General features: G+C 36.7%; 1 protein-coding gene across 2 annotated transcripts in view; it reads right to left on the reverse strand.

Annotated features, from left to right (window-relative positions):
* LOC143903781 (uncharacterized) overlaps nt 1-14,790 on the reverse strand; it is a 65,930-nt gene that overhangs the window by 7,338 nt on the left and 43,802 nt on the right. For both annotated transcript variants that reach the window (XM_077417698.1, XM_077417697.1), the window contains exons 2-3: nt 7,261-7,457; nt 2,110-2,222 (exon numbers count right to left, since the gene is read on the reverse strand). In XM_077417698.1, the coding sequence (XP_077273824.1) occupies nt 2,110-2,222; nt 7,261-7,457 (310 nt within the window). The remainder of the gene's footprint in view (nt 1-2,109; nt 2,223-7,260; nt 7,458-14,790) is intronic.

Consider the following 14,790-nt stretch of genomic DNA (forward strand, 5'->3'; position numbering starts at 1 on the left):
CGTAACAATGGAAAACCGTCGCTTAGTATTTCGCCGGCCGGTCTAACGAGTACGCGGGATCATTATCGCGAGAAAAGTTCATTTCAGTCGTCCGTTCGTCTGTTTGTGCCACGCGGAAATTTGGCGAGACTCTTTTCCAGAACGCGATATGTATTCTCTCGAATTTTTTACCGCATATCTTTCTGCCGCTGCAATTATTTCTCACTCCATTGTACGAGAGGGTAGCCAAAAGTTTCCGGAATTATTTTTGAAAAAATATTTAAAGTGTTTAAAGAGTATTATACTTGCAGGTCTGAAACTTTAATCCCCTTCGAACCGAAACTTTACTCCCCTTTGTGACTTAATACAACAATCACAGCACCTCTCCTACTTGAAACACTGTCTAAATTTTTCTTCCGGAAGAAGACATTTAACTTGCTGTTAAGGGTTGCCAACGACTCTCGTTGAACCTCGTCAATGTCAGCAAAACGCTTCCCTTTTTAAGTTCTTGCTTCATTCGTGAGAATAAAAAAAGTCACAAGGAGCGAGGGAGAGTGGAAGAAAAGTTGAAAAGTGCTGATTGGTTCCTGCGTCATGACAATGCCCCTGCCCACGTAGCCTTGAGCATATTCAGCAGTTTTTAGCTGAAAATAAAATGGTAACTGTGTCCTATCTACCATATTGTGAGACTTGTGACTTTTTTTATTCTCACGATTAAGTAGCAACTTAAGGGAGTTTTGCTGACATTGACGATGAGGTTCAACGAGAATCGCTGTGGCAGCACTTAACAACGGAACTCCAGAATTTAGACAGTTTCCTAAAGTAGGAAAGGCACTGGAATAGTTTGCTTTAAGTCACACATGAGAAGCACTTGAAAAAGATCAATTAAAGTTTTATAAGAGGCTTCTAAGTATATTTTAAATATATTTTTTTAAATAATTCCGGAAACTTTCGACTATCCCCCTCGTATGAAATCTTAACACATTCTCTATGTAAGATCGATCCAGCCGAGTAATTAATTCTTTATGTCTATTCGCCCCGTAGTTTCGTCAATCAATTAATTTTGCGTTTTACTGAACATAAATATGAATTGAATTTTTTTTGAAAGGCGAAAGGAAAGAGCATGCTGATCTCCCAGACCGAGCTAATGGATAGTTAAAATCGCATTTATACTCTGCACTGATAATTTTTAATGTGATGTAGCAGAGATTATATCCTAAGTAATATAACCTTTGTGGAACTATGCTTCAACTTCTTTAGACCTATTTACTTCTTATAAAAAATATAAATCTACTAATGTAAAAAAATACTGTATAAAGATAAATAAAATAAATAATATGCATAAAAATAAATATATATTATATATTTAACAGAATGCGAAATATCTCTCATTGTTTTACTTGCAAAACAATAAGAGTTATAATTAAAACATTTATAACTTTTAATTTAATTTCAACAAAATGTGTACTTGAAACGTATATCCAATTCTAATATTAAAACAATATTCTTTTCGATATGAAATCGATTGAAAAATACTGTTTGAGCATTTTGTGCATTATTTCTCTCAGCCATTAATATAAAATTGAAAACAACGCGCAATCGCTGCAATCGAGCGATAGCATTAGAGAGACAGAGAAAGAAGCTTCGTGGATCGGAAATAGTCGCGCTTGTAATTTCCCGTAACGAATATCGAAATCGCGCTCGCTGCACCACCACCGTATCGCGTCGTCATTACGTGAGATTGTTAATGCACTTTCAGGCGTACGTACAACAAATATAATTCGCCGTCAGATCGGCAAAATACATATACAGCAAATCGCGGCGAGTTTCACACGGTGCGATCAAAATTTTAATCGAGCGAGCTGGCGCGTGTTTCTCGAAAAACAATTATTCATTATCGCGTTTCGCTCAGAAAAAAAAACATTTTCCCTGGTGAAATACACGTTGTATTCTTCTTTTTTCTATTATATTATAATTTTTAATATTATTTTTCACATAATGCTCTAGAAAGTTTTTGTGTTTAAATTTAATTTAATGTAGCATATACAGATTTTTAAATTGATGACAAAGTAAATTGTTAATTGTATTTAACATTAATCTGTAATTTAATTGTTAATCTAATGCTCCTACCTGTATATTGACACCTGGAGCTGATCCTCTTCGGTGGCCAAGTCCGTCATTCTAATTCCTCTCAAGCTCACAGCCAAAGAGACCCTTTGCAATTTTTTTCCGCTTGCTTTCGCCTGTAATAATTAAAATAGACAAAATGAAAAATGCAGTGAGCCAAATGCACCAGAGCATTTATCCCAGTAATGAAAGAATTTAATTTAATAAGAGTATTTTTGTTATTCTTCCAAATGTCATTTTTGTTATAAGGCTCTATAATGTAATAATAATAAAATATAAAGTAAGAGATATTACATACATCTCTCTATATATATGTTTTATAAAAACGAAATAATATCAAGTCTTCATTTTGCAGCTCTCTCTATGCCATCAAACATTTAAGCATTAAACGTGTAAAATTTAACGAAAAAAAATACTTAATCGTAAAATATAATTTGTTCTATTTTTCATCGCTTTATAATTTAATTTTTCATTACATAAACACTATTATCAATTTCTACTCTTGAGTCTATTTTAGAGTTATGTAATAATTTTTGTCTTTAAGATTTGATGTGTATATCTATAGAGGATGCAGAGAGAGAAATCTGCTTGTTATACTATAAGCAATATGTATATGTATACTTATTATTCTAAAAAATTTGTTAATTAAAGTATTTACTTTTGATTATAACTTTTTATTAAAGCAATATTTTTTTTATTCGTTTTCTGATATTTGCGGCTGGCAGTACATCCTTTTTTCCAACTATATATGTAGAAACTCAATCTCAAGAGAATCATTTAATAGATTATCCGACCGAACGGCGAATTTCTATTAATTTTGTTTCCATTGCGTCGACAACAATTTCGCCGTTTGCTCAAGCAGAAGGTGGTGAGTGTTTATACTGAAGTATAAACACTTACCTGATGGAGTAGTTCGAGATGCGCCCGGGAGTAAACCTGCGGTGTAAACCCGAGTGAAGTGAAGCAACAGCTCGATTACCTTTTTCGGAAATCAAATATCTCGTCGCTAAATTGTGAGTTCTCTCTCGCGTCGCTCCATTGCAACGCAATTACGGGTCTTCGTGCGGATTAAGCGGTCCATTTAACGATTTAACTCGCGCATGGAGATTCCCGCCGCCTTAATCGCGAACGTCGCACGAGAGATTCCGGAACGTTCCCTAATCCGGTGATTCTCGAGCAGATATTCTGCATCTCTCTGTCGCAAATGCGTTATTGTGGAAGGATATGCTCAATGTTTTCGCAATCTGATTATATACACTGTGACATAGATTTTAGGATAACACGTATCAATTGCGCTCGGTAATGTCACTGTTAACAAAATATGCAAAGAGAATGACATAAATAGATTTTAGAAATTTAATTCGACTTAAACTGCAACGTGTTTATCTCGCGTAAAAAGAACTGTGGACGCGGGAGAAATATTACAACCAACACGAGTTTCTCGCTACGCGAAGAAAACGAATTTGATAAGAATATCAATCTATATTGATCTCAAATTAACATTATTGTTCGATGACGGAAAATATTTATCTGGAAGCTAATTCATTCTTTTAATTTAAAATTTCATATCCGACATTAAAATGATCAAACACAAAAGGCTAATTTGTATGTACAATGCAAAAGCAAACTTTGTTATGAATTAAATTCCATATTTATATATCCAGATTTAATAATGATAGTAGCAATGTTAATGCTTGTAAAATTATTCCGCGGGATAATCGAGCTTTTAATTAAATTCTTTTTGCTCTCTTTTTTTGTTTAAATAACAAGCAGAAGCGAAATAAGGGTTGATATTCACGTTGTTTCGAGTAAAATTCGTTGAAACAATTGCATGTGAAGTTCCACAAGTTCCACGGATTAACGATTCTTTCGTGAAAAAAGAGAAGCCTCACAGCGACGATAACAAGACCCGAATCCACTCAGGTCTCCTCTTCATTTATTTTTTGATAAATGAAAATTTTTTACGCGCTTAATCTGCAACGAAAACGTGCTTATTCAGCCATGCATTTGACAGTGATTTGTTGCTAAAAAACCGGATATCCGAGCAGATATTTCTTCCGCTTCTTCGATAAATTAAATATCCGAGCTCACTTTATCATTTTGTTTCAAGACGAGACTCGAGAATTGACCTGAAAATTATTTTTTTTAACCCAGCTCTCAACTCTCTTCGCGGCTTCTTTTTTAACTTATAATCTCACGGAGTCCTAATTCGAGATTATCTATTTCTATACTTGACGAAAGTAGCAACTTATATTTTTAGCACAATGACTTATTATTACCTATTAGTCCGGATTATACGTATATATGCAGTAATTTAGGGTGTCTTGTACCAGTAGCTTCTTGCTCGCAAACACTAAATAGCATTATCAGTGAGAACTTGCGAGTAAGAATTGGAGTTGGTGACATGGTATAAGATCATGCTGTTAGACGCGCGAACAACTCCCGCTTCGCAACAGAAACAACTTAATTAGTGACTTAGAACAAATTATCTCAAAATTACGAAAATGAAAACTCTTCTCTGAATAACAGTCGGATAAAACTACGGTAACACTTGAAGTGCGTTCAAAAGTAAATTGACGTTTGCAGTACATTTAAAAACATTGTAAAATTATATAAATTGCATGACAGAGATTATCGCATCAATTAAGTTTCTCTAGCAGATGAGATGTAAGTATAAGCAACAGAATTTATTGTTTCAACGTGAGACAAAGAGACGGCCATAGAGACGGAAAGGGTGCCCATCCAATCCGGCAAATGAATGCGACGCTGCGAGGAGGAACTAACAATAATGGACGCAATTACGCAGGTACAAAAGACGGCGAGGGAAGATCAATTGAAGCAGACAAACCCGGTGGGACAATTAGCGCAAAGACAGAGGTGCAATGCAGACTTCGATCGGGTATATATAGCTGCCCGACGCGGAATACGATTGCGCGCGTCGGAAAACTTTCGAATCAATCCAAATCGAGATAGTTCGCAAAAACTCGTAGCTATTTGATCTGTTTGCGTTGTAGCAAAAGCGTTTGAACGAGAGCAGCTTAATGCAATATTAAACCGGGTGTTTAAACCCGGCGACCGCAAGATACATATAGATCCGTATTTTTCATTGCAGTTTCGGATTTACAGTTACGCGCGTTTTTGAAATTCTTAATATAAATGATCTCCGTAGCGAAGAAGACATAATTACAAATCGTAAGAGATTCCTCCAAGTTTGTCGTGGATATTAGAAAAATATATGTATGTATATTACGCATTATATAATTTCAGAAATTACAGATATATATATCTATATATTATGAATATTCCGTGTAAGCTATACCTTTATGCTGAACATATAATGTAGACATTGTATAGCTTTTATTTTTATCGAGTGTACAAATAAACACTGTGTAAATTTATATTATTGTGGAATGAACGAAATTCTCGCGTACGCGTTTCCAACGTATGTTGACAACACACAACACACTGAATCCCTTCATTAATAACTGCATCATAGGAGGAAATTGCCGAAATACATACATTACCGCTTTCTGCAATTCTGTCCGTGTAATCTCGCGGTACGAGTTGTAATCGCTTCGAAATTGGAATTATATGAGATGCGGACGAAGTTTCGTTATTAATTAATCATGTTCCTCGGATCGCTGCTAAATTGCGTAAATTCGTTATCCTCTGTCGATTACGCTATTCAACAAGGATTTCGCCTGCTAAACCAAATTGAGAAACTGATGGAACTTACAACTTCTGAATATGACTTTTTTTCCAACCATCGCAATAAAATCATTTTTTTTAAATAGTTTTCGCCATAGTACTTTATTGCCAATCTAATCGGAGTATGTCTGAGAAATATTGAATATCGATCTTCTATTAATTACTGAGGTGCCTGAACATGTACCGTATTCAAAGTATAAAAAATTCTACTGTATAAAAATTAATTGTTTGTTAGAGTAATTTTTTTTCTCAATCAACATCCATGCCTGATAAAACGCCAAAAATTACGAATTCGATGATATTTTCGCGTATGAAAAAAGCAATACTAGTTCCATCGGAAGCAATATCAGCCATGCTCGCAATATTTCACGTACGAAGTCAAAAGTAATTAGCGGACGAGTGGAAGTTGGCTCAAATAAGCCATTTCTCATTAATGCCGCTTTTTACCGCGCATCCTCGCTGCTTTTCGTGGATTTTTTATCTCCTGCAATTCCTGAACACCGGCGAGCACGATTGCAAAACACATGATCCGACTTTCGACAAAATCCTGATTGCCGATCAATAAAATCCGGATGGCGTAAAACAACGGAAGAAAAAGAAAGTAAAAAAGAATAATTAGAATGCCGTCAACCGCGCGACAGAGACAAAGTAGCGAATAAACATGGCGCAAAGTAATCACGCTTCATTTTCATTAGCTCTATTAACGGACCCGCGGCTATGCGCGAGAAATTAGTACCTTGCAATTTCAATTAAATTCTCTTCACGGCGGCCGCGTCGGAAAATGGTTGGAAGTAAATTACACGGTGCAATACAATTCCAACGATAAATAATATAGTGGCAATCTCCAGCGCAAGCGGCAAACGCGTTCTCTCTCTTTCTCTCTCTCTCTCTCTCTCTCTCTCTCTCCTCTCTTTATCTTTCGCTAAATTTGATAATAATTGAAAATAATTCTGCGTAAAATATCGTATTTATTCGCTGTATAAATGCAACGTAAATATGTTTTACATAAGTTGCATATAAAAGATTAAAAATATTTTTAAACATATGGTTTTTCATATTTATTTTAGTATTTTGTACTACTATACTGTAAGTTGTAAATTTATTACACTTTTCTGGGACAGTGCTTTTTTAAGTAAAGATTAAATTAGAAAGAAAAACTTTAAAAAATTGTACTTTAATTATAAATGTACAAGTCATATATAACAGAATTTGCAAATTTGACGTGATTCAATTACTTTCGTATTAATATCTAATTTTTTTTAGATGTAGCGTAAAATATAATAACAACAATAAATCAATAGAGTAATAGAAAAAAAAATATAATTCAGATTTAAAAAATTTGGAACACAATTTGATCATAAAGAAAATTGCAAAGCTGGAAACGCTTTTTCAGGATAAGTCTAGGGTGCAATGTAAATTATGAAAAATGCTCGAAATAATACGCACCATGGTGATAACGGTCTTAATAGCTTCCGCCGTGGCTTCCTCGCTCGAAGGCGTTTCGACGAGGGTGCTGCCCAAATATTTGAGGGTGAACCTCGCCTCAGACGCATCCTCAGATTCCTCCCCGTGCGTTGTGCTCGTTGAACCGCCACCCTCCACGCACTCGCGGCTGTTCGCCAGCGCCCATTCCTCGCATAGCTCTGAAAGTTAATGTCAGGCGAGATATTGAGACGGAGAATCGACGGGCGAACAAAATCCTATTTCGCGAAAATCGATCGCATATCGCGGAGTAAAAACGCCCTTCAGTTCAAATCAGCGTGAAGCTTCTTGTGAAATATTTCGCTGTGCGAATTTCATGAAAAAAGAATTAGTCCTGAAGATCAACTTGGAAGTGAAATTTAAATGTTAAATTTGTTGCGTTAAATTTATGGGTAGAAACAACACGAGGGTTTTCGGGATAATAGCACGAGGGAGCAAAAATTTGGGAATGCTCTTTGCAGATACGAACTCGACGGTGATAAATGCCATGGTAGACGGAATGACCAATGTAACATTAGCCCGGGTTCGTGCAACAACACATAAGCGAGCCTCGTTGTCTGTCTACTTCGGGACAGGAATGGCCACGCGAGTATCGCAATAACGGATATTCGAGTATATATACATAGATTGTTGTGTATATGTATACATCGTTGTGCGATTCTCCTCATTCCGAAATTTGTCAAACTCCAACCCACTCACCAAAATTACGATGCAAAAGCATCGGTGCGTTATTCTGTAAAATTTAACTCGATGAAGCAAGAAATGTTTAAAAGTTAACAGCACAAACTTGGAGAAAGTTAATGGAAATCAGTTATATCATTTGCGACGGAAGTTAAAATTATAAAGTAAAATAAAGAGTGCACGTTTTCTTTTTTGTATGATTTTACGATAAAAAATAAAAAATGAAGAATAAAAGTTTTAAAAAATTGCAAAAAATTATTTGCCTTGAAAAAAGTTGATGGAGATTGATCGTATCCTTCGACAAAAATTATGAATATTATACAAAGCAAAAGAAAATATAAAGAACAGCTCTTGATTTGTCGTGATAAAAAAATTTTTCAATTTTACAGGAAATTGTTTCTTTCGAAAGAAGTCCATGGATGTCGACCGTCTTATTTCTAAAATAATATTACAGCTTTTTTAAGATAATACAATATACTTATGTGTATGCCGCATGCATTTATATCAAAACAAATGATTCTCTTTCAAACATCATCTCTCTCGTTTCTCTGTTCAAGACAATTGCACTTGATTCTCCACAGTGCAAAAGTTTAATCGAAAAAAATTCGCGAAACCGCGCTTATTTATCACCGCGATTCATCCGCGCTGTAAGTTTCACGAAACGGTATCAATAGTTGTCCGCGCGCTATTGCACACTTGGTGGGAAGTCTGAAAGTTCGCGCGGGCGAGTCTCGGTACGCCGTTATTGTCGGGCGCGAAACTTTGCCCGCAGAACAATTTTGTAAAAGCGGACGAAAACTCGTTACCACTCGTGACGCGACGCGACGCGACGTCTCGATCGAGAAAAGAAAACTCGGCGCGGTCCCGCGAGCAACTCCCCGACGAACATGTTCTTTTAGGAATGTTTAGCGGTTTTACTATACGACATGTCAAAAGTTATCGTGTCTCCGCGGCACGGCAATACGCGCCCGACCATTTCATTCTGACACGCAGATCGACCGTCGAGAAATAAAAGTATAAATCGCATAATTCGATCAAGGCTATCAGTCACTTCGTACAGAGCGTTTTAAGAAGGTTTTCCTTCTCAATTAAAAGATTTGTCGAATTTTAGAACAATTTTAATCAAAATTCTTTTATTTAACTTTAAATAAGTATATTTAGGTAATTTTTTAAAGTCTTTAAAGTCTTTTGATTTCTGATGCGCTACAATAAGATGCATTCGAAGTAAATTCAGTGGCACAAATTTATTTATAAAAAACGCATAATTTCTAATATTAAATCATTTTCAAAGAACTGATGTGCGAATAATAAAATAGAGCCAATAGAGGCCATAATACTCTTGAAACACTTAGTGGGAGATGCACTCACAATCGTCGTCGGTCGTCGAATAAATATAAGAAGTAGGCGTTTCCGCAAATCGCGAGGCACGTGGGAAGACACAGAAAGCACGAGAAATGCGATCGTCGCCGGCCCCATTTGTATCAATTTGTCAATGAGCACTTCCTGCGCAATGTTTTTTTCCTTTCGTATCGCCGACCATCCATCTTTAGCAACCTCCTAACGCCCAAAGAATAAGAGCCTCGCTTGATTTCGCAATAAAGGTGCGGCAGCTCCGAGCGATGCACTTCCGCGATAAATGTCGTGAAAATGCATCTCGACGTGACATCGTGATTATGAACGATCACGTCGTACGAAGATACAAATATCAAGAGATTTTATATTGAAAATTATGATAGCGATTTTTCTTCTACGAATTTTTCGCTGTAAAAGAATTACCTTCATTCGCCAAAAATATATCATGTTATAGTAAAGAAAAGACCGAATATATTATTTACAATGCACTTTATAATCTTCATATAATTTTTGCATTAGATGTAGTTTCACATTAATATAGATTGCAAGTTATATATATATAAAATACAATATTTTTAATATTAAATATAATAAAATATAAAAGAATCTATTTTTTTATATATTACATAAAATGTATTTTAAAAATATTATATTATTCCCGATTTGTGTATGCAAGCTACATGCTAATGTGTCGTGCAAATTTTATTAAAATATATATGCTTTCACATCACAATCTATTATTCCTATTATCCCATTCTCTCGGAGAGGAACAGCCGTTATCTTTGTCGTTGACATGGTAGAATTCAAACGACGACACGATGAATTTTACCGTGACTTGAATATATTCCTTGTACGTTCCCTTCGACGGAATAAGAAGAATCGACTTCGGCGTTCGATCGACGAGTATATTTTAATATTTCAACGGCCGCGTTGACAGGGCGTTATACGTGAAAGCTATTCCGCGTGCGACGCTAACGGAAACGCAGTGCCATCATTTGTGACAATTAAATTTGACTCGGCGCGGGCGTTCAAACTCACCCTCTCCCTCTTTGATATCCCGTATACAAGCTTCTATTTGCGGGCCGTAACATTGACAAAGTTACGACTGTGTGGTAATTAACGTGAGTTTCACGAGCGCCTCGACGTAAAAGCGCCTCGTCGACGAGCGCGTAAAGATTCGCGCGGAGAATATCCGCGGAGATGTGCCAGCTTCCGCGGCTCGAAATAGAAGGATCTCGCGACCTATTTTATCGTCCTGGACGGGGAAATTTTTACTCGCAGCAAGTCGTCTCTCTCTCTCTCTCTCTCTCTCTCTCTCGCGGAAGCAATTTGCTGGCTGCTTTCCTCGCTTCGGACGCGAACTGCACGAAATTGGGCCAATTACTCAGAGTTTTTCAGCGATTACTATAACGACCGCGAAGCGTGGACCGCACTGAGAGAAATTAACCAGTCGAAAAATCGGAAGAACGTGCGTGTACTCGGTAAGTGCCGAGTTTAGGAGTCCAATTTTTCCGCACGGCAAATTTATTCGCGCGCGCTTTAATCTCATTGCACTCAAAATCTTTTTAAATAGTTCGTAGACGCTGATGAGAGGTCGCGGTGCAGCCGCGAATTGGCAGTTACAAAGTCTTGGTCGGCGCATGGCTATTCAGCGCGCGGGACAACCGCGCGACGACCGTGCCCCGTTTCGACTTTATATCTCCCTTATACGTCCGCGCGTCCGGTCTGATTCGCCCGGTACGTATACGCGAAGGTTAACCGAAAGGAGAGACTTCGTTCTTCGGGCTTCTTGTGCGCCAACGAGATTTTCCTCCTCCACGTTCAATAGATACCGCTGCAGAATGATAGGAACGGAATTGATGCTCCCTTCCCTCCCACTATATATGTCCCGCCGTGAGTTCTCTTGCGGATCCGCTCGCAAACGCAATTTTACCGGCGAGGAAGACCGCGTTTTTCTATGCGCGTCTATGTACGTAGATTTTTTCCAACTTGGTCTTTTCCAAAAAAGTTAAAATTAAAACGGGATACGATTTAAGATGTCCAATAATATTAGATGGAAGACACCACAATTTTGCGCTCGACGTATCTTTTAACTAACACGTTGATCTAATTTATCTCCCGAACGAGATCGAATCCTTAAAAAATAACTTTAATTGATTAAAAAATTAAAAATGACGTACGTGTCTTTGTTTTCAAAAACTGTTTTGGTCTTTGAAATATAAGAAGAAAGATTTTATCGCTTGGGATCCAGTGACTACCGCAGTCGATCACTTTCATAATGAGCCACGCGCGTCGCCCTAACATTTTTATTAAATAAATTAAAAATATATAATTTTTCCCACGTCTGACTTCGCGAAAGAAGAACGATATTTGCATAAAAATATTCTTTAAAAATGTCCTTCTACAGATTATGTATGTTTTTTTTTTCTTTGGTACGAGCGCATCTCGCGTGAGGATTATCGGGATTAAATGTTTCCCGTCGTTGCACGCTGTCTATAAAAAAAAAAGTATCCGGTGATTTCGCTCGTAATATCGGGCGCTGCACAGATATCGCGAATCAGATATATCGCGCGCTGTGCGAAGGCGGAAAAATGAAAAGGAAAAACTATATAACGCGGCGGACACCGCGGTTGCAGCAATGAACGCGGACGAACGAGCGGTTCTCCATCGCGCGCGCGCGTTTTGCGACGACGATTCGCCATAGGATTCTATTGAATACGGCTTTCCCATCCGAGCTACGCGCTTTCATTCGTTTCTCCGATCCGCGACACGCGACGTTTGCCGGGATATTTCTTTCCATCCTCGTTACATGCACGTCGAGCGTTCTCTACGTAAAATCGCAACTGAATTCCGTCGCCACCGCCATAAAGCTTGGTGAATGTGAATTTATTGACGAGCAACCCGAACGTCAGGCTGTTCGTTCCTCCGGGGTGTGACTTCTCCGATCCATGAAGTCTCATCAGATACAAAAGAAACATATGCGTGATATGTCTTGCAGAAAATTCCGATATCACAATTGAATACGGATATTTAAAAATAAAAACACTATCGTTGAAAGCTATTTCAATATTTCAGTTTAGAGGTAAAAATAGACAACAAAGTAGTATATGTACCTACTGCCAAAGAGAGTATAGATCATGATGATGCTGTTTTAGCTATATAATTTCAGATATTGTTGCTTTAAGTAAATTTTAAATCGATATCAATATATGACATACCTATCAAGATATTTTAAAACTATACGGTAAGGTACATAAAATTATTTAATGTTTTATTATTCTCATTTAGTTACATTTGATATATATTAAAAATCAAACAGTAAAATTCCCTAAAGAAAAGAAAATATGTTTTAGTCTTTCCAATAAAAAATATCATCAAACATCTTGCACACAATTTGCACCTGTCTTTAATATCAGCTCTTCTTTATCGAGTTTAGTGCTCTTTCAGATGTAAGCAATTGCTCTATAACAGTATATATGCATCGAAACATCTGTCTCGATAAATAAAAGCGGAAGCATTCGCACCATTTTATGAAAGCGATCAACTATATTTCAAGATGCTCGCTGGCGCGAGTAACAAACCGCATAGTAATCGCATACAAACGTCCAAGCGTAAATAATACGGCGCGGCGCGGCGGTTGTGCAATCAATGAAATTGCAGGGTCGACGAAAATTGGCCTGCGTTCGCGTCGAATATTTCGTCTCTTAATAGGATTATTTACAGTAATTCATCACGAAAAAGAGAATCTTTGTTGAACAGATTTTTATGTGTAGGCAGAAATATGTAGAGCAGCATCCATATATCTCGCATTTTATCCCGTATACGATAGATTCTTCGAATTCAAAATCGATTATTTTTAGATATTTATATAATTGTTATTACGGTGGATATGTCTATATTCGCAGAAATTATCCAAGAGCTGTGTTCTCGAAATATATACGTTGTTTTTAATCTTTTGAAAAAAAGATGTCATTCAGGAAAAGCCATTTTTAAACGGGTAATCATATCGGACAGCGAGTTTATTCAAATGCAAGAACTGCCACTGACGCAGTCCAAATTTTCAAATTGATTTGATTTACAAACTTTGTGCTACGAACAATTTAAATGCGGTATAACTGTCTGTCAGAAGGAGAAATCTTTACCTCGTGTGGGCAAAATACAGCCCAAACCGGTGTGTGTTCCGAAGGGATTTTCCTTTTACAGAGATAGACAGTGATAGAAAGATGGACAAAAAAAAGAGGAAGAAATTGTATAACGCATTCAACAATATTGCCGCTTATGGCTTCTGCCCAAAATTGCGAATATTCATTTATTTTTATCTGATCTATTCTATACATTATAAAGAGAGAGAGAGAATTTATTGTATCTAAAAATTCCAATTATAATATTAATTATTTGCCAGTAATATCTATCAATGCAATTTATACAATAACCAAAAGTAAAAAATCTTTCGAATCTTTTTTTGTCGACAGAAAGACAATCCATGAAGTAGATTCTTCACAAAGTCGACTTTCTTTTCGGAAAATATCAAAGTTAGAATTTGTGAATTTTTCTTCGCGGTTTTCCATTTGTGCGCGCAGCAATGTTCTGATGCCCAATCGAAACGCGAATGGGGGTTCTCAGGATCGACATAAAGCTTTCGAAGCTACGAACCGCGTCGCTTCTAGTACGGAGCTCAATAAATTCGGGATCTTTATTTCCGGTGAAACAGGAGATGAACCCTGTGAGATACATCTAATTGCCGCGCAGCAGTAAGCCGCACTTTACTCGAAAAAAGTGATGGTGGTGCGAATGTCGCATTTTATTTATCTACTAGCGAAAATGACTCGCGCGCCTCACGCGTACTCCGTAAATTGCGAAGGGGCAAAATGTTTCTCTCTCTCGTAATTATGAGTTAAATTAACAAAAATGTAAGAAAAGATAAAAATTAAGATGAGAGCTATTACAAATTTAAATATGCAGCGTGTCAAAACTTAAGAATATGATAATAATTAAATTTAATAATTATGACAGTGTAAAATTAATAAAATATATAGTAAAGTGTTCCCACATAACTTATAAATAGATTATAAGTAAAAAATATAAAGAAGATTAAATTAAATGTATCATGTAATGTAATATTAATAAATAATATAATATAATTGTAAATAGGTTACATTATATAATATAAATGACACGAAAAAATTATTTGTAAAGGTAATAAGGCTTTATAAGGATTAATTAAAAAATTAATATTAAAATATAATACGAAGGAAGAGAGCTTAAACGTGAGTCGCATATACGCATCTATTTCTTAGATGAAAGTCTTTCAACTTCGCGCTCGCCCAGATTCGTCCGAACTGGTGCAGCGGTATTTCTCACGATAAGGCATTCATTGGTTTTTCCACTTCATAAAACAACCACGCGCGCACGGAGGCTGTAATCCCGTTTGCATATTTACGTATCACGCTTGCTCCGATA

The sequence above is a fragment of the Temnothorax americanus genome, unplaced genomic scaffold (genome assembly GCF_048541705.1).
Source record: "Temnothorax americanus isolate GAGA-0224 unplaced genomic scaffold, ASM4854170v1 Scaffold5, whole genome shotgun sequence".
Taxonomy (NCBI): Eukaryota; Metazoa; Arthropoda; class Insecta; order Hymenoptera; family Formicidae; genus Temnothorax; species Temnothorax americanus.